The 19587-nt window shown below is 35.4% G+C and overlaps 1 protein-coding gene across 2 annotated transcripts in view; it reads left to right on the top strand.

Annotated features, from left to right (window-relative positions):
• The window catches only part of SS18 (SS18 subunit of BAF chromatin remodeling complex), a 77433-nt gene extending 60186 nt beyond the window's left edge, over positions 1-17247 (top strand). Inside the window, exons 10-11 of one of the 2 annotated variants that reach the window (XM_017859974.1) lie at positions 295-428; positions 15122-17247. In XM_017859974.1, the coding sequence (XP_017715463.1) occupies positions 295-428; positions 15122-15148 (161 nt within the window). In that variant the 3' untranslated portion in view covers positions 15149-17247. The remainder of the gene's footprint in view (positions 1-294; positions 429-15121) is intronic. The other variant, XM_017859975.1, reaches the window with a different exon arrangement.
• Positions 17248-19587: the final 2340 nt, after the last annotated feature.

The following is a 19587-nucleotide window of genomic DNA, read 5'->3' on the forward strand; positions in this document are numbered from 1 at the left end:
TCATCATAGAGTTAACCTGCTTTACAACTCCCTGAGTCTTTTTTACCCATTTTGAAATATATTTTGTAATGGCTAGGGCATAGTACAATAATTACAGTGAAGTAGCATTACAGTATTTTTACTCTTGTTATTACCATCCAGATTTATTTCAGAAAGCATTTGAGGAAATCAAGGTACCAAACTATCTTTTAAAGTTTAGATAGAAAATATTGTAACATCTCTCCAGTTCAAATCCTTCCCTGAGTTCTAGGGACTTAACTTTTATGTGGGTTTTGTTGTGTTAATTATTTGCAGGTCCTTCACAGGGTGGTCCAGGTCCTCAGTATCCTAACTACCCACAGGGACAAGGTCAGCAGTATGGAGGATATAGACCAACACAGCCTGGACCACCACAGCCACCCCAGCAGAGGCCTTATGGATATGACCAGGTAAGTAGTTTGAACGGCTGCGGAATTGCCACATTGTTTGTTCACTTTCGATTAGGTGAACTTTTTTTTTTTTTTTTTGAGATGGAGTCTCACTCTGTTTCCCAGGCTGGAATGCCGTGGCACAATCTCGGCTCACTGCAAGCTCCGCCTCCCGGGTTCACACCATTCTCCTGCCTCAGCCTTCCGAGTAGCTGGGACTACAAGGCACACACCACCACACCTGGCTAATTTTTTGTATTTTCAGTAGAGATGGGGTTTCACCATGTTGGCCAGGATGGTCTCGAGCTCCTGACCTCGTGATCCACCCGCCTCAGCCTCCTAAAGTGCTAGGATTACAGACGTGAGCCACTGTGCCTGGCCAGTTTTTTTTTTTTTAATTTAACTTGAAGCCTCATGTTTCCCTCATGAGGGAATGTTTATGGTACATTTGTTAAAAAGTATATCACTTTTGAGTCTCATGCTATTTAATAACACAGTTGATCATAGTTACTCTATCATATAACATGGCCTTAACATAAGACAACAACATAGATATTTTCTCTCTCTCTCTCTGCCTCTCTGGTCTTTACCCTCAGGCATGCTTTGTTTATTGAGGTAAAATATATATATACAGAGTTTATCATATTTACTATTTTTGAGTGTACATACAGTTCAGTGTTAATAAATTCCTTTATTTCCCACTCCTTGATCCCTTCTCATCCCTTTTCTTCCCAACCTCTGGTAACCTTAGTGATTTCTGTGATCCTTCCTGATGTTTATTGCTGAGACTTTGCCTTGAGCTACTGAGATGTGGAGTCCATCTGTGTTGATGCTTTCATTAGCACTCCACTTCACTCCAGCATGTCCACTACACTTCCTTCACATCCGTAATATCCTATCTCTTTAAATTCAAACTTTCCGCCCTCTGTTGCCTCCTTCCACACACGTAGCTATTGTTTCAACTGTTATTTCTCCCCTACTTGTCATTCTACTTTCAAATATTTAGAGGTGTATCTCATCCTATGATGACTGATTCCCTTGAACCCAGTGTTCCTTTAAGTTTCTTCTTTTTGTCATTAAACTCCTCAGACTTGTATCACAGTCATTGTTTTATGAATGTACTCATATATACTCTGAATTGTTATGGAAATGATTTATTATGGCAATTCCTTTAGGCTGGTTTCAGGTTTGTGCTTTTCAGTGAAGGTGGTCTGGTTTGTTCACCACTTAAGCTATCTAAAATAGGTTATTTTTTAATATGTAACTGTCTTTAATATGCAGTTTAGGCTTTCAGGGCCAACGTGGGTATCTGGTTTGAGGAAAAACTCAGATGCAGTGGTAACTAGAATTTGAGGCGTGAGCAGTTCTTTTATCAACCCTCTCTCACGCCTGCGACCCTCTTGTATTGGCACTTCTTATTTAAGACAAAGGAGATACAAAAAGCAAGAATAGATAAGTAATATTTTTCTAAAATATACTCGAACAAAACATAAGGATCAGTTGGAGGTTTTATTAAGTTTTAGAAGTGAAATAAGTCGTGGCTAGTGAGTATTTAAAGGCAGGATTCCTAAACAGAACAAATTTAGGCTCAATCTAATCTACAGGTGGACTTTTTAAAAAGTGAGATTCTGATTATGTTTTCCATCATTCAACAAATATTTATTCTCCACACGTTTGATACTGTAGTAGGTCCTGCAGAGGTAAAATAGGCAACCAGCTATCTTGATCTTCCTTGACCTCACTTTAGCTATTGGCACGTTTTCCTTTTTCATTTTTTTTTTTTTTTTTTTTTTTTTGAGACGGAGTCTCGCTCTGTCGCCCAGGCTGGAGTGCAGTGTCCGGATCTCAGCTCACTGCAAGCTCCGCCTCCCGGGTTTACGCCATTCTCCTGGCTCAGCCTCCCGAGTAGCTGGGACTACAGGCGCCCGCCACTTCGCCCGGCTAGTTTTGTATTTTTTTAGTAGAGACGGGGTTTCACCGTGTTAGCCAGGATGGTCTCGATCTCCTGACCTCGTGATCCGCCCGTCTCGGCCTCCCAAAGTGCTGGGATTACAGGCTTGAGCCACCGCGCCCGGCCTCCTTTTTCATTTTTAAATGGTCTTGTTTAGCTTCTATATTTCAGAACCATTTTGTTCTTCTTGCGTTTACATTGATTCATTTTTTTTAAATTGGTTTTCCTTTTTTTTTTATTACCCTAATATCAGTTCTTGACTCTGTGGTTTTTTTTTCTAGCCTCTGAATCATCCTGCCCTCTATTTTCAGTATTCTTAGCTCTTACCTCTCAACCCAGTTTCAGCTCCTTTGTACAGAACATCTGTACAAATGTACAGCTCTGTATCCAAATGTACAGAACATCTCTTGTCTTGGGATTCCCTCAGCTTTAGCATGTTGTAGACTAAACTCACTGTTTTCCTTTCTAAGTCAATATATTTCCAAATCTCCTGAACTTAAAGCCATTCATTAAGCAAATGTTTATTGAGCAACCATTATATGCCAAGTGCCATGTGAAGATTGGGAGCATATTGGGAAATAAGATAGACATGGACTTAGCCTCTATGAACTTAAGTCTAGATGGCTACAGGCAGGTAAACATATGATATGATATAGTGTGATAAGTACTTAGATAAGGGAAGCTAAGATTTATGTGGAAGGAGCTTCTAACTCAGATCTTGAGAAATATTCCTTGGGAAATATTATATTTAAGTGTGAAGTACCAAGGAAGAGCCAATGTTAACCAAGTAGGTGTGGATGAGGAAAGAAGAGCATTCACAAAGGGACTAGTGTTAAACCGTGTGTGGTTCAGTAAAGCAGAAGCATGGGGAAGAAGAGGCAAGACTGGAGAGAAGTGTTGGAGTTAGCTTAGGAAGGCTCTTACAAGCCATATTAGGGGACTTGGACTTTATCCTGACATCAGTGTGGAGCTTGAAAGCAGCGTATATAAAGTGTCTAGCAGTGGCTAGCACTTGGTAGCTAGGATAGATACATGATTTACTTCTCCTTTTATCATCATAATCATTCCACTTTCTAAAGTTCTCAGGAATTTGAAACTGTACTGTGGATAAAGACTCATGGTGTTTGAGTAGTTGCCAGCCACATCTCATTCCCTACTAGAAAAGAATATGAGGGTGGGACTATTTTAGTTGTTTTAGTGCCAGTAGCGTTTCCACATTAACCTAATGTTTAACCTTATCTTTGTCCCCTACCCGGAGACCTATTGCTGTCTTTATTTTAGGAAAAATAGTTCATTCACCTCTTGATGGTTGAGGCAGTGGAAAGCTAATGAAGATTCTGAAACCCAATACTAACATAATTATAATTGTAGTTTAGGCAGATTAATCTTATAGCAATATGCAAGATAAAAGGGGAGAAATTAAAAGGGTGGAAATTGTTAGGATACTTCCCCATCGGTCCTCCCTATCCCAATAAACAGTGGCTCCATTCTTCCTGTTCCTCAGGTTAAAAACCTACAGTCCTCTTTGACGCCCCTCTTTGCAAAGCTAACATCCAGTCAATTAGCAAATCTCCTCGCCTCTTCCTTCAAAATATATCCAATATCTAGCCATTTTTCACAGTCTCCTTTCACCCAACTCAAAGTCACAACTAGCACTCATCTGGACTGTTGCAATATATCCTTCTTTTTTGGTTTTCTTGATTTTATCCTGCCTCCTCTACAAGATACTCTGCACATGGGACCTAGAGTAATGTTTTAAAGACATTAGTCAACTCTGTGCTTACAACCCTGTGGTGTTTTAAGTAAAAGCCATATGATATACTGGCCTACAAGGCCGTATAGGACTTGTGTTCCTACCTCCTATGCTACCCTCCTCATGCCTGCGTATTTATATCCCAACTGCTTGCTGCCCTAATTCACTCTGCTTCAGTCACACTGGCCTATTTGCTGTTCCTTATATGCATCAAGTGAGTTTCTACCTGAGAACTTTTGTATTTGCTACCCCTCTTCTGCCTGAATGCCTGCGGTGCCTCCAACCTCACTTTATTAAAATCTCTGCTTAAATGTCACCATATCATCTCAGAGTCCTTCACTGACCACCTAAGACAGTAACACCCTCCATTGCATCACTCTTTTTCCCTACCCTTTTCACAGTTTTTTGAACAGCTCAATTGAAATATAATTTACATACCATTAAACTACATGTAATAAAAGTGTACAGATCTTTTTTGACATGTGTATACACACCTGTGAAACCATTAGCAGATTCGAAATAATGGAGTATCTATCATGCCCAAAAGTTTTCCCTGTGCCCCTTTGAAATCCCTCCACTTGCATCCCCTCTCCAGACCATGTCACTGATGTTTTAATTAAACTGTGGATTAGTTTACATTTTCCAAAATTGTATAGAAATTGAATAATACAGTATGTTCTGTTTTTTATCTGGCTTCTTTTACTCAGCGTAATTGTTTTGATACTTACGTTGTTTGTGCCAATAATTGTTTATTGCTAAGTAGTGTTCCGTTATATGGCTATTTGTCCATTGAGATGGGACATTTGGGTTTACAGACAAAGTACTATGTTTATCCTTTGATCTACAGATGGGATATTTGGCTTTACAGACATAGTACTATGAACGTTCATGGACAAGTCCCTGGGGACATTTTTCTTGGGTAAATACCTAGGAGTGGAAAGGTTGGATCATATGATAGGTATATATTTAATTCAACAAATTGCCAGAATGTTTTCCAAAGTAGTTGTACCATTGTACATTCCTACCATTTTACATTCCTACCAGGAGTGTATGATTTCTCCCATATTCTTCCTAACTCATTGCCAATACTTAGTATGAATCAGTCTTTTAAATTTTATTTATTCTAATAGGCGTGTTATAACACCTCATGACTTTAATTTGAGTATCCCTGAGGACTAATGATGTTGACCATCTTCTCTCCCTTATTTGCCATCTATATTTCTTCTTTTCAGGAGTGTCTGTTTAAATCTTTTGCTCATTTTTAAATTGGAGATTCTTTTTTTTTATTATTATTAAGAGGTCTTTGTATATCCTAGATACAAGTCCTTAATCAGGTATCATTTGCACATATTTTCATCCTGTCTGTTTTTTCATTCTGTAAATAGTGTCTTTCAAAGACGGGAGAATCTAAATTTTGATGAAGTTTAGTTTATCAGTTTTTTTCTCTTATGGATTATGCTTTTGGGATCATATGTGTAAGAAATCTTTACCTAACTGAAGATCACAAAGATTTTCTCCTGTACTTTCTTCTAGAAGTTATATAATTTTAGAGTTTACATTTAAGTGTATGATTCATTTTGAGTTAATTTTTATGTATGCTGTGAAGTACGAAATAAAGTTTGCATGGCTTTTTTTCTTTCTGATGCATGTCTATTTTTCTCAGCGTCATTTGTTGAAAAGACTATCTTTTCTTTTTTTAAGACAGAGTCTCGCTCTGTCACCACCAAGCTGGTGTGCAGTGGCGCGATCTCAGCTCACTGCAGCCACTGCCTGTCAGGTTCAAGTGATTCTCCTACCTCAGCCTCCCAAGTAGCTAGGACTACAGGCGTGCACCACCACGCCCAGCTACTTTTATTTATTTATTTATTTATTTGTATTTGTATTTTTAGTTGAAACATGGTTTCACCTTGTTGGCCAGGATGGTCTTGATCTACTGACCTTGTGATCCGCCCACCTCGGCCCCCGCCGAGTGTTAAGATTACAGGCGTTAGCCACCACACCCAGCCAAAAAGACTATCTTTTATATACTGAATTGTCGTTTTACCTTTGCAGAAAATCAGTTGTCCATAAACATGTGTCTGTTTCTGAACTCTATTCTGTTCCATTGATCTGTTTATGTATCTTTATGCCAGCACCACACCGTCTTCATTTCTATAGTTTTATAAGTTTTATAATTAGGTAGTATTAGTTTTTGAACTTTGTTTTTTTATACAAAGTTGTTTGGCACTGTAAGTTCTTTGGATTTCCATGTAAATTTTAGAATCAGCTTGTCAGTTTGTACATGAAAGCTTACTAGGAGTTTGATTGAAATTGCCATGAATTTATAGATTAATTTGGGGAGAATTGACAGTATTATTTAGTCTTCCAACCTATGAATATGGCCTATGTCCCTTAAAATTTTAACAGTGTCATATAATTTTCAGTATATAGGTCTTAACATTTATTTTCTAAGTATTTTATGTGTTTTGATGCTATTGTAAATTTTTTAAAATTTTAATTTCCAGTTATTAGTTGCTAGTCCATACAAATGCTAGCTTATTTTTGTGTATTGATATTTTATCAAAACTATAACTTTACTAAAATCACACATCTAGTAGTGTTTTTGTAGATTTCATTGAATATTCAAACATAGAAATCATGTTTATGAATAAAGAAAGTCTTCTTCCTTTTCAATCTGAATACTCCCCTATGTTCCTTCCCCACCCTCCTGCTTGCCTCAGCCAGAAACTCCGATACCATGTTAAATAAAAATGGTGAAAGTAGACATCTTTTGTCTTGTTCCTGATCTTAGGGGAAAGTTGTCAGTTTTCATCCTTATATAAGATATTAATGTAGGGTTTTTTGTAGCTATCCTTTATTAGGTGTTATATTTCTAGTTTGCTGAGAATTTTATTGGGAATAAATGTTGAATTTTGTCACATGATTTTCCTTATCAATTGAGGGAATTACGGTTTTCCTTTTTTAGTTTGCTGATTTTGAATTACATTGTTTGAGTTTCAAATGTAAACCATTTGCATACCTGGGATAAAATCCATTTGGTCATGATGTATATATTCTTTTTATATGTTGGGTTAATTAGCTAAAATTTTGTTAAGAATTTCTGCATTTGCATCTCTTGAGTCCAGGAGTTCAAGACCAGTCTGGGCAACAAAGTGAGACCCCACCTCTATAAAAATCTAGCCAGTCATGGTGGCATGTGCCTGTAGTCCCAGTCAGATGCATCCTGACATAACAGTGGTTCAACTTACGGTTTTTTTTTTATTTCACAAGGCTGTGAAAAGTGATGTGCATTTAGTAGAAGCTCTACTTCCAGTAACCATACAATCATTCAGTGCAGTGTTTAATAAATTACATGATGTATGCAACTTACAGTGGGTTAATTGGGACATAACCCCATGGTAAGTCAAGGAACATCTGTATTTTCGTGACAAATTTTGGAATCTGGTTTTCTTTTCTTGTAACATCTTTGTCTGGTTTTGTTATTAATGTAGCACTGGTTTCATAGAGTGAGTTGGAAAGAATTTCCTCCCCTCAATTTTCTGGAAAGATCTGCAGAAAATTGGTATTATTTTTTCTAAAATGTTCGGTGCAAGTCACCAGTGAAGCCATCTGGGTTTGTAGTTTTTTTTTGTGAGAAATTTTAAATTATAAATTTAATTTATGAAATATAGGGGTATTCAGGTTATCCTTTTTTTCTTGAGTAAATGTTTTGTGTATTTTTCATAGGCGATGTCTATTTTATCTATGTTGTTGAATAATTTATTTATCATCACTTAATATCTCTATATAGTGATATTACCTTTCTCGTTTCTGATATTAATAATTTGTGTTTTCTCTCTTTGTCCTCATTTATCTGGCTAGTTTTAATCTACCTATTGATTTTTCTCAAAAAGCAGCTTTTGATTTTATTGATTGCCTTTTGCTCATTTGCTTTTCTGTTTCTTTGATTTCTGCCCAGAACTTTATTATTTGTTTTTTTTCTGCTTGCTTAGATTTTATTTGTTCTTCTTTTTCCAGTTTCTTAAGTTTGAAGTTGTAGTCCCGTTGATTTAAGAACTGTCTTTCTTTCTGATATAGGTGTTTATTTCTAAGTACTCTTAAACTGTATCTGATTCTGTTATTTTTAAGCAGTTCAAAATACATCCTGGTTTCACTTTTTGTTTCTTTTTTGACCCACGACACATCAGAAGTGTGCAATTTTATTTTCAAGTATTTGGAGATTTTCAAATCTTTCTGATGAATTTACTCCTTTACCATTATCAAATAACTGTCTTTATCCCTGCTAATATTTTTTGCTCTGAAATCTAGTTTGTCTAATATCAATACTGCAATACCACTTTTCTTTTGATTCATATTAGAATAATATATTTTTCATCCTTTTAACATATTTGTGTTTTTATATTTGAATTATATTTCAGGTAGACAGCATATGTAGTTGGATCTTGCTTTTTTTAAAATCCAATCTGATGATTGCTGCCTTTAAAATGGGATTTTTGACATGTTTAGTGTGATTATGTATATGGTTAAGTATATCATCTTTATTTTTTCTATTTGTCCCATCTGGTTTTGTTCTCCTTTTCCTCTTTTCTGCCTTCCTTTGATTTTCTCCTGTTTTAACAAAACAGCTTTATTGATACATAATTCACATGTCATACAAGTCACCATTCTAAAGTTTACCATTCAGTGGTTTCTAAGCATATTCAAAAAGATAGACTGGGGTTGGTGGCTCATGCCTATAATTATAGCACTATGGGAAGCTGAGGCAGGAAGATTGCTTGAGCCCAGGAGTTCAAGACCAACCTGGGCAACAAAGCGAGACCCCACCTCTACAAAAAACTAGCTAGGCACAATGGCATGTGCCTGTAGTCCCAGCTCTTCAGGAGGCTGAGGCAGAGGATCACTTGAACCCAGGGGGTTGAGGCTGCAGTGAGTTGTGATTGTGTCACTGTACTCCAGCCTGAGTGACAGAGCTAATAATCCTGTCTCAAAAAAAAAGTGCAACCATCACCACCCTCTAATTTTAAAACATTTTCACCAACTTGATAAACCTGTTAGCAGTCACTCCTCATTCCCCTTGAACTACTCAGCCTTAAGTACTTAAATACTCAGTCTGTAATTTCGTTTTCAAATATTTGGAGATTTTCCAGCAACAGTAGTTTACTTTCTGTCTCTATGGATTTGCCTATTCTGTACATTTGAGATAAATGGAATCATACAATATGTGGAGTTTTGTGACTGGCGGTTTTTTTTTTTAAACTTAATAATTTCAAGATTCGTCTATGTAGCGTGTCTCAGTGTCTTCAAGTGATAGTATGTAAGAACCTTAAGATCGTCTGCTTTTCTTCTCGATCTTTATGTTATTGTTACAAATTTTGCTTCTGTATATACTATAAATCCCGCAGTATATTGAATTTATTTTTGTCTAAGAAAATCAGTTATTTAAAGATACTTAAATAGTAAGGGGAAAAAAATTTAAAATTTGCCCATGTAGTTACCATTTTTGGTGCTCTTCATTATTTATGTGTAGATTCATATTTCTATCTGGTATCATTTTTGTTTGCCTGAAGGACTTTAACATTTCTTAAAATGCAGGTGTACTGGTAATAATCAGCTTTTGTATGTCTGAAAAAAAAGTTTATTTCGCCTTCATTTTTGAAACATTTTCTCTGGGTATAGAATTCTAGGTGGACAGTTTGTTTTGTTTTGTTTTTTCCATACTTTAAAGATGCTCCACTCTTTTCATCCTTTCCATACTTTAAAGATGTTCCACTCTTTTCTTCTTTACATTGTTTCCAAGGAGACATTTGCTGTCATTTATCTTTGTTCTTTTGTAGTTAATATGTCTTTTTTCTCTGTTTTTAAGATTTTTCCCTTTATCAAATTGTTTGATTGAAGAAATTTCTCTCTTGCCCAAATTGTTTTGAGCAATTTGATGAGAGCATGCCTCGGTGTCAATTTCTTCATGTTTCTTATGCTTGGAGTTTGTTGAGTGTTACCTCAGACTTTGTCGTTTTAATCTCTAGAAGTTTGGTTTAGGTCTTTTTAATATCTTCTGTGTCTCTCCTTAATTGTTTGGAACATATGGAATACAAGTATAATTCTTATAATATCCTCTTCTGCCAACTCTAATAATCTGTGTCATTTTAGGGTCAGTTTTAATCAGTTTTTTTTTTCTCTCCTCCTTTGTGTGTGTGATAATCTTTGATTGGATTCCAGACATTGTGAATTTTATGTTGTTGGGTTATGAAGATATTTGTATGCCTAGAAGTATTCTTAAGTTTTGCTTTGGGATTCAGTTTAATAAGTTACAAACAATTTGAACTTTCTGAAATTGCTTTTAAGATATTTTAGGCAGGACAAAGAGCAGTGTTTAGTCCTGGGCTAAGTATTCATCACTGGTAAGGTAAGAGCCTTTTGGGTATTTTGCCCAATGCCCTTTCGATTGTAAGGCTTTTTACTCTGGCAGGTGGGAATGAGCACTGTTTCTGTTCCTACGTGACAAACAAGTATTGTTTCCCCTAATCCTTTTGGGTGTTTTTTGCCTCAGCCTTGGGTATTTTCCTCACACATTTGCGTATCTGTACTATGCTGAATAGGAAGAGGGTTCCTCTGCAGATCTCCACAGTTGTCTCTTTAGGCAGATCTTTCTTCTAGGGTACTCTGTCCTGTAAACTCTAGCTACCTTTTTCTCTCCAGACTCTAAGCCTTATCTCCTTAAGTCAGAACATCTGGCAGACTTAGCCTCAGTTCCCCTTCATGTAATGCAGACTGGAAACTCTCAAGGCAGTTAGCTGTGGTGATCAGAGGGCTGGCCTCGTTTGTTTACTATGTCTCAGGGATCATTGTCCTTTGTTGGCTGTGTCCTGTGTGTCCTGAATATAATTATCATAGGCTTTGTGTAGTTTTTTTTTTTTTTTAAATATTGTTTCAGGCTGCCAAATAAATCCATCTTGAATAGAAATGTGCATTAATTTTTCAGCATTTCTCTTCATTTGACAGATTGTTACTGTTTATTGTCATATTCTTTCCCTAGAATGTAACCTCTTTAAAAGCATCGCTTTGTCTGTTTTTACTACTGTTGAGTCTCTGTCACCTAGTAGAGCACAGCACATAATCAATAAATATTGGTGAATAAAGTATAAACAACTGAGTAAATAAGGCCATTACTTTCTAGATTTGAATGCATGATCACAAGACCAGAGATAAGAGGAAACCCCTAAAATGTATTGTGAAGGAATAATGTTAAGATTTTAAACTGATTTGATAAATAGAATGAGGGAAAGAAATGTAAAGATGTTGGTATTGCTCAGGTTTCTACCTTAGGGACTCTTCTCATTCAATATACTCTCCCTAGGCATTCTCATTTATTCACAAGGTCTCAGTTCACCGTGCTGTTGACTCCCAAATCTCTATTTATAGTCTGGATCTCTCTTCTGGAAATCAGATGCCTACTCGACAGCTCTGCTTAGATGTAACATAGGCATTAATTCAGCAGAAACAAAATAAATTTGTATTTTTTTCTGACAAAACTTTTCTGTATTCTATATCAAAGAGAGGAATATATCACCAAACTAGAATGCCAAGTGCCTATTTGATATTTAAGTATCCGTTCTTTTCCTCCCTTGTCTGATAAATGACAAATGTTATTGATCTTCTTTTCGAAAAGCTTTTGAATCCATCCATTTCTCTCTAACCTACTCCCTTATCTTAGTTTAGACCGTGTTCATCTCCCATCTTCATCGCAGCAGGATCTTCCATACTATCTTCTTTCCCACTAAAATTATACTGTAGTCAGAGGAATTTTTTAAAAAATTGAAGAAGCAAAGAGAGAGAAGGTGAGGCTTAGAGTGTTCAAGTGATTTACTCAACATGACACAACTGAGGAGTGGTGAAGCTGCATGACTACTGCTGAGTGCTGAAAGCCCATGCTCTATTCACTTTATACCACACTGCCACCCATACTGTTAATGAGTACTTGAGTAGTTCACAGAGCATTTTCATGTTTTTCTTCTTGAATAACTTTTTAAAATAGAGATTATAGTTACCCTTGTGAGATGATAAAATTGAAACTCAAGGGAGGTTAAGCAACTTACCCGAGGATAAGAAGCTGTTAAGTGGTGACGTTAGAACTAGAAATTGGTTTCTGGCTCTAAAACCCATACTTGTAATCCTTAATGCCACCTTGGAATTTGTTAATGGTTACAGATACACAGCTTACCTTTTTAGGCATGATTGTGATTTTGTTTGGTCCTAGCATTGTGATCAAGTATGGGCCAAGTTACATACACTCTCAGTGCCTCCATTTCTTCATCTATAAAATGGAGATAATACTTAACTATATAGATTATAGACGGACACAAAGCACTTACTACAATGTGTGACACATACTAAGGTATTATTATCGGGGTATATTATTAGCCTCTACTCCTCATTATTGCATATTCTTTCTTCACATTTCCCTAAGTATTCTATACTTTATCCTCTGTGCCTTTGTTTCAGCTGTTGCTTCTATTTGAATTGCCCCCTTTTCTTTTCTTTTTTCTGCTATTCAGATCATACTATTTTCTCAAGGCTCCCACATTCTTGGGAATATTTTTCTAATTAATTTAGGCTGTGTTAACGTTTTCCTGTCTGAACTCTCCCAAGTTTGCTAAGACTTAGAGAACTTACGTATTTTGTAATTATACTTAATTTCTGAGTCTTGTTTTCCATATTTATGATGATGATGATGAGTATTTGTTCCATAAGTGTTCATAGTTGCTTGGATATAATTTATTTGGTATACATTATTGACCTGATCTCTTTCTTCAAGTAGTTCATAATATAGTTGATAAATTATAGCTTATAAACTATGGTACAGTGGTTCTTAACCTCTCTTCTGCTTTCACATCATTTATATTTGCAACTCACTTTCATCATTAGCATCTCATTTTACACATTGACTAGGGGAGTATTTCCCTCCAGCACTGAGAGTCACTGATTTATAATTCTAAAAAGCCCTTTCTCATGTCCTCTCTTATTTAAGCATCATAACAAACAAATGAGGTACAGGAATTAATGTAGCCATTAACAGAAGGGAAATTGTGATCCAGAGATGTATATGTTGCTCTCCCACTGCTCAGTGAAGAAACTGAGTCTAACAGAGCTTTTTTTAGACTCAAATAGGAAGTTAGCAATAGAATTGGAACTTAAACTCAGATTTAATGTTTAGACAATCTAACAATTCAATAAGCTTATTCAATAAGCTCCAGTATGCTAAGCAATAAGTTTCTTATTTTAAACCTTTTATTATGTTTTTTTTTACACACATACAATAAAGAGAGTAGTATAGTGAACCTCTGTGTACCCATCACCCAACTTCATCAGTTTATCAACATTTTGCCAATGTTGTTTTATCTGCCCCTCTACACTATTTTTTTCAGAGTATTTTAGAGCAAATCTTAGACATGATATCATTTTATCCATAAATCCTTGAAGATGATCATTGACTTTAACTGAATATAACTATGTAAAACACACTAGTGTAAAATCCTTAATCTCTCTTTTTTTCTTTTTTTTTTTTTTTTTTTTTTTGAGATGGAGTCACTTTGTTGCTTAAGCTGGAGTGCAGTGGTACAACCTCCGCCTTCTGGGTTCATGCAGTTCTCTTGCCTCAGCCTCCCAAGTAGCTAGGATTGCAGATGTGCACCACCACGCCCAGCTAATTTTTGTATTTTTAGTAAAGACGTATTTTATGTCTTCTTAGTTTGTATTTTTAGTTTCATCATGTTAGTCAGGCTGGTCTTGGACTTGTGACCCCAAGTGATTCACCTGCCTTGGCCTCCCAGTGTGCTGGGATTACAGGTGTGAGCCACCATGCCCGGCCCAAAAAAATCCCTATTTCTGTTTAATTCATTATTCCATCATATCTGTGGTGACATTCAGCACATTATCATGTGTATTTACTTCTGTGGAAATGTAGATTTTTAGGGTACTGTTTCTTATGGTAGAGAAGTATTTCAAGTCTAGAATGTTTTCGAGTTACATTATTACGACTTGGAGAGGGAGTTGTTTAGCCAAAGGAAACAGTTAACTAATTATATGCTTCCAGTGAGTCATGCTTTTTGAAAATTAGTGCTTTTATGAATATTTATTTTAAACACATTTAAGAAATTTTTAATAAAATACATATTTCATAGTATGTCCTTTTTTTCTACCGTTCTTCTGTTTTAAAGGAAAAGATGTTGCTTCTCTTCTCTAAAAGTTAACCTGAACAGATGTATACTGGACATTGTTCACCCCCACTGACAGAATTGTGCTACTTCATCGTGTCCTTTTTATCTATATTCCCTTTCTGTCTCATCCTGTCATCCTGAGGGTCAAATCTACCTTATTAAAAAAACAAAACAGGCAACACAAAAAAACCAACTTTCCTCTATTTTATGTCCCTGTGGCCTGTCTAAATACCTCTACTGATACTTTGTTGACCTCAAGGAAAGGCTCAAATATGTTAGTATGGATAGAAGGTTCTTTACCTTTTACCTCCCACATACCTTTCCATTTTCATATATGTATATTACATTCCATATATATTCATACATATATATTCCATTCCATATATATTACACCTTTTACCTCCCACATACCTTTCCATTTTCATATATGTATATTACATTCCATATATATTCATACATATATATTCCATTCCATATATATTACATCAGAGTTTAGAACTAGAACTTCTCACTCAATACCTGCTCAATTCATTCAACAAAATTCACTAAACATTTAAGTTCCCACCCTGGCAAGTATTACTCTAGGCTCATTTGCTAATCCCTAGCATATTTTGGACTATGAAATTCATTTGTAATTGAATATAATATCAGAAGAAATTACAGGGTGATACGGTGTACCTAAAGATATAAAAAAAATTGTTTATTGTAGGTACAGCCGCTTTTTTGTGGTATTACAATGTTAGAAATGATTCGTTTGTAACTATTATCTAATTATATTTTTAAATTTATCTTTTAGGGACAGTATGGAAATTACCAGCAGTGAAAAAGTACTTACATTCCAATAGCCAGTATCTATTAGCAGCCATATTGTCACCTCAGCACTGTGGACACCTCCCTGTGAAGAGATCCTTCCATTCCATCTAGTTTTTGGAAAAACCTTGTGGATAAGTGGCTGTTTCATCAGTAAGCAGCCTTTGTGGTTTAGTTATAAAAGGCTTTAGTAGCTCAAAAATACTCTTGATTTCACATTTCTACTCTAGATGGCAACATTGGACAGAAAATGCAATGACATAACCAATTTGTAATGATTTTGGAACTGTGTTTCAAATGGACTGTTACAGACTGAAAGGTGTGAACAGCTTTGTATGTTTATGAAGGGTAAGGGAATTTAATACTTTTCCACAGATTTTTTTGTAAGGGGAAGAGGGAAATGTACACTTTTTACAGCAGCAATATTTTGTATATTATGTTTATTTCATGTGGTGAATATGCAAGGCGGTACACTACGCACTGGACAGAATCAGAAATCCTCAGTTGATGTGGACTGGAGCATGGTAGATGCTTGATTGTTTTGGTCTCAAAATGATGTGCTATAAAGATAAAGGTGAGGGGAAGACAAAGCACACCATATGTCCACTGTTCTGTTCTTGTAGAGGAAATTCAAATCCCTTTTATCTATTAGATAATCAAGGGCACTGTGATACAGTTTTGAGTAAAAAGACATTTTTAAAAGCCTTCCAGTTTTGTGGATTAAACCTTTTATAAAGATCATTTATAATACTGTTTTAAAATGTGAAGCAATAAGAATTACTTTATGTTGGATCTGAGGAGGCTTTGGTAAAACAGTTTCATGTAAATGAAAGTGGTAATCCTCTTCTAAAATAGCAATAACTGAAAATGAAAGTGTTAATTTTACCTTGTTTGAGTTATCAGGGAACTTAGTAATATCAAAACATTTTATAAATGATATCAAAGAAGAGTCAACATTGATCCAGTAATTTTATTTTGTAACATTGAGGGATAATTGGTTATTGAACAGAATAGGAGACTTTACAAACCTTTGTTTCAACTTTCTTATTTGGAAATAATATCATTTATAAAGGGACACTTTTATGTTTTTCCCTTTTCTATGTTGGTTAATATAACACAAAGAGATATTTAGGAAAATGCTTATTGATGAGGTTTATTCTATCTGTTTTTAAAGTACAGAGGTTGCATTCTAGATAACCTTGTTTATTAGCATGGCGTATTTTAATCATTATTTGAGACTGTCCTTTGCCTGATTATTTTAGCTAAATTCAGGGAGATTGGTGGGGCAGGAAAGCATGCATTGAAAAATGTCTAACCACGGTTATTTAAGCATAATCTGAAAACATCTAGCCCAAAGGTAAGTTGCTATTTTCATCACAGTTGCCTATGCCCAGGGAATAAGATGTATTCTTTATAATTGAATTGGTTTTTCCCGCTTCTAACTGGAAACAAAACAGAAGGGGTGCCATAAATTTGAATAAACAGAACATACTGTTCTCAACATACTGTAATCAAAAGGAGGAATTTCAGTGGGTCTGTGTGTGTGTATGAGAGAGAAAGAGTGTGTGTGTTTGTGTGTTTCAAGGTCAGAATAGGTGTGTGTGTGTGTGTGTGTGTGTGTGTGTGTGTGTGTGTGTGTTTGAGATGGAGTCTCGCTCTTGTTGCCCAGGCTGGAGTGCAGTGGTGCAATCTCAGCTCACTGCAACCTCCACCTCCTAGGTTCAAGCAGTACTCCTGCCTCAGCCTCCTGAGTAGGTGGGATTACAGGCACCCGCCACCACACCTGGCTAATTTTTGTACTTTTAGTAGAGACGAGGTTTTGCCATGTCAGCCAGGCTGGTCTTGAACTCCTGACCTCCGGTGATCCGCCCACCTCGGCCTTCCAAAGTGCTGGGGTTACAGGCGTGAGCCACCGTGCCTGGCCAGAATAGGTTTTTTCTTTCAACTTGGTCAGTAGAAAATGGACATCAAGTTTGAACAGATAAAGCATGGACAGCCTTATTGTGATTGAAATGCTTGTAGGTTCTGTGCCAATTTTCCACCACTGTGTACTTTGTTGCTATTTAAAACTGTATCAACTCTAACGGAAGAATAAATTATTTGTGATTTTAATTTTCTCATTTGTTTCTTTAAATTAGATCTCTTTGACTCTCTTGTTTTGTCTGGAGACTATGCTGTGGGTTTTTATATAAGTTAGTCCAGTATAAGCAGACTATATTTGTATTCTAGGACTTTATCAAAATTCTCTTGCCATACCCAAGTTAATTAGAATTAACTGTTCAGTAATCAGCATGTTGTGTAGGCTGTTTGTTACAGAATTCTTTCTCTGAAAATGAAGTCCATGAGGCTATAATCAAGATGACTGAATTAGATAAATGAGTTGAGGAGTCAGAATTGTACTGAACCCAACCTGGTGTAGATACGTTACCTCATTTGAAATAAGCTCAGCTGACATTAAGAAATAATTTGTCTTGCCAACCCATCTTCTGTTGTCTTATTCTCCTTTTAATGGAAACTAAAATTGCAATTTTAATAAGCAGAGTTTCCTCCAGGACTTTCTTCCTGGAGACTAGTGCATTTGCAAGGTTTAATTGTTTTATAACAGTCCTATTTCGTAAAAGTTTTTAATTGGTGGTGACAAAAATTACCTTACTCCTCTGATACCTAGTAAGAGGAATAACTTTACCAGTAGCTGTCTACTAGATTCGACATTTCTGTACAGACTATATATTCTACAACTAAAGTTTGCATTTTTTCAAAGTAATATACTATCCCGTAAAATTCCAGAAACAAAGTATTACTAAGAAAAGAGTGGGGTGACTATTAATAAACATTTCAAAATATGCTAAGTGTGCTAGTTCTGTTATTTGGGAGTATGTTATTATTCTGTAGCATTATTCAGGTGGCACATTGTTTTGGTTTTGTCTTAAAATTTTGTAATGGAATTTTTAAACATACACCCAAGTGTAGAGTATGGTGCTATGGGCCCCCATGTAATGGTAACCCAGTTTATATACTTAGCAACTCATGGCCAAACTTCTGATTGTTCATACACTAATCCCCAAATAGAAGCAAACACTGTTATTTAATCTCTTAGATAATTCCAGTAAAGATATCTAAAAAATAAGTACTTGAAGATTCTTACTCCTAAATTCTGTATTTTCAATGTTAACATTGAATTAGAAACCACTTCAGAATTTGTACGTATGTCATTGCCTTTTCTTTCATTTTAAGAAGTCATTCATGTTAAATAAAATATTAACAGACATACATTATACATAGAGTGAACATTCTTCATAATTTCATCCATTGAAAGTCACAGTTATTAAAAATTTGGTACTTTTCTTCCAATTTAATTTTACGTAATAAGCCAATGTATATGTTGTTTTTTAAAACAAAAATGGAATTATACTGCATATTATTTTGCAACTTTATTTTCTTTTTAACTTAGAAATATCTTGAATGCTCCCAGTTCCCTTGTTGCCTCTTAATTTTTTACTGTTGCAGAAACAAAGCTTTTATAAGCTATATTGCAGAGGTTTTTGGGGGTTTTTTTGTGTGTGTGCTGTTGGGGTATTTCTATATAGTAAATTTTTAATATCTTAGGTGTAAGGCTATGGATGTTGAAAAAAGTATCAACATAAAAAGTATACCATTGGCAGCACCAGTTCATTAGTCTTACTAATTTTTGCAATTCTCATCAGTTTTTTAAAATGTTATCTCTGGATTTTATTTGAATTGCATTTATTTGTAAGTTGAGCATCATTTTAAATGCCTATTACACTTTTTTTTGGGGGGGCTATAAAATGCCTTTTAATGTTCTTTGTCTATTTTTCTGTTGGGATGTTTGTTGTGTAAGAGAGAGGAAATTATACACAGACACACACAGGTGTGTGCACACACATGTAAAATTACATATGTCCCTGCACAGTTAATCCTTTTTCTCTTCTATATGTTGCAGGTCTCTTCTGTCCATTATTTTGTAACTTATGATGTCTTTCACTGTATTAAAGCTTTAAGATTTTATTTAGTCAAAAGTTTGGCTTATGACTTCCTCCAGCTGTCAAATTTGTAAAAAATATTCCGCATATTTGCTTCCATTTTTCTGAAACTTATTGTACCTGGTATAATTTAGGACATTAATTTTTTTCTTATGGATAACTAGTTGCTTAAGCATCATTTTTCTTCCAATGATTTGAGAAGCCACTCTGTTCCTTTAATTTAAAAAATTAATTATAGTTAAAGCTATGTATTTATGTTTTATGTATTCCATTTCAAGGACTAGTTAATTCCATTTAACTATCTAATTTAATTGGCATAAACTTGTGAGTTGTTTTTCCGTAACACAGTGTTTTTTTATTTGATAAAAGTTATCTGCAAAGTTATACATAATCACTAGCTTTTTTGTTGTTGTTTGTTTTTGGTAAAGATAGAGTCTTGCTTTGTTTCCCA

The sequence above is a fragment of the Rhinopithecus bieti genome, unplaced genomic scaffold, assembly GCF_001698545.2.
Source record: "Rhinopithecus bieti isolate Rb0 unplaced genomic scaffold, ASM169854v2 scaffold_51907, whole genome shotgun sequence".
Classification (NCBI taxonomy): Eukaryota; Metazoa; Chordata; class Mammalia; order Primates; family Cercopithecidae; genus Rhinopithecus; species Rhinopithecus bieti.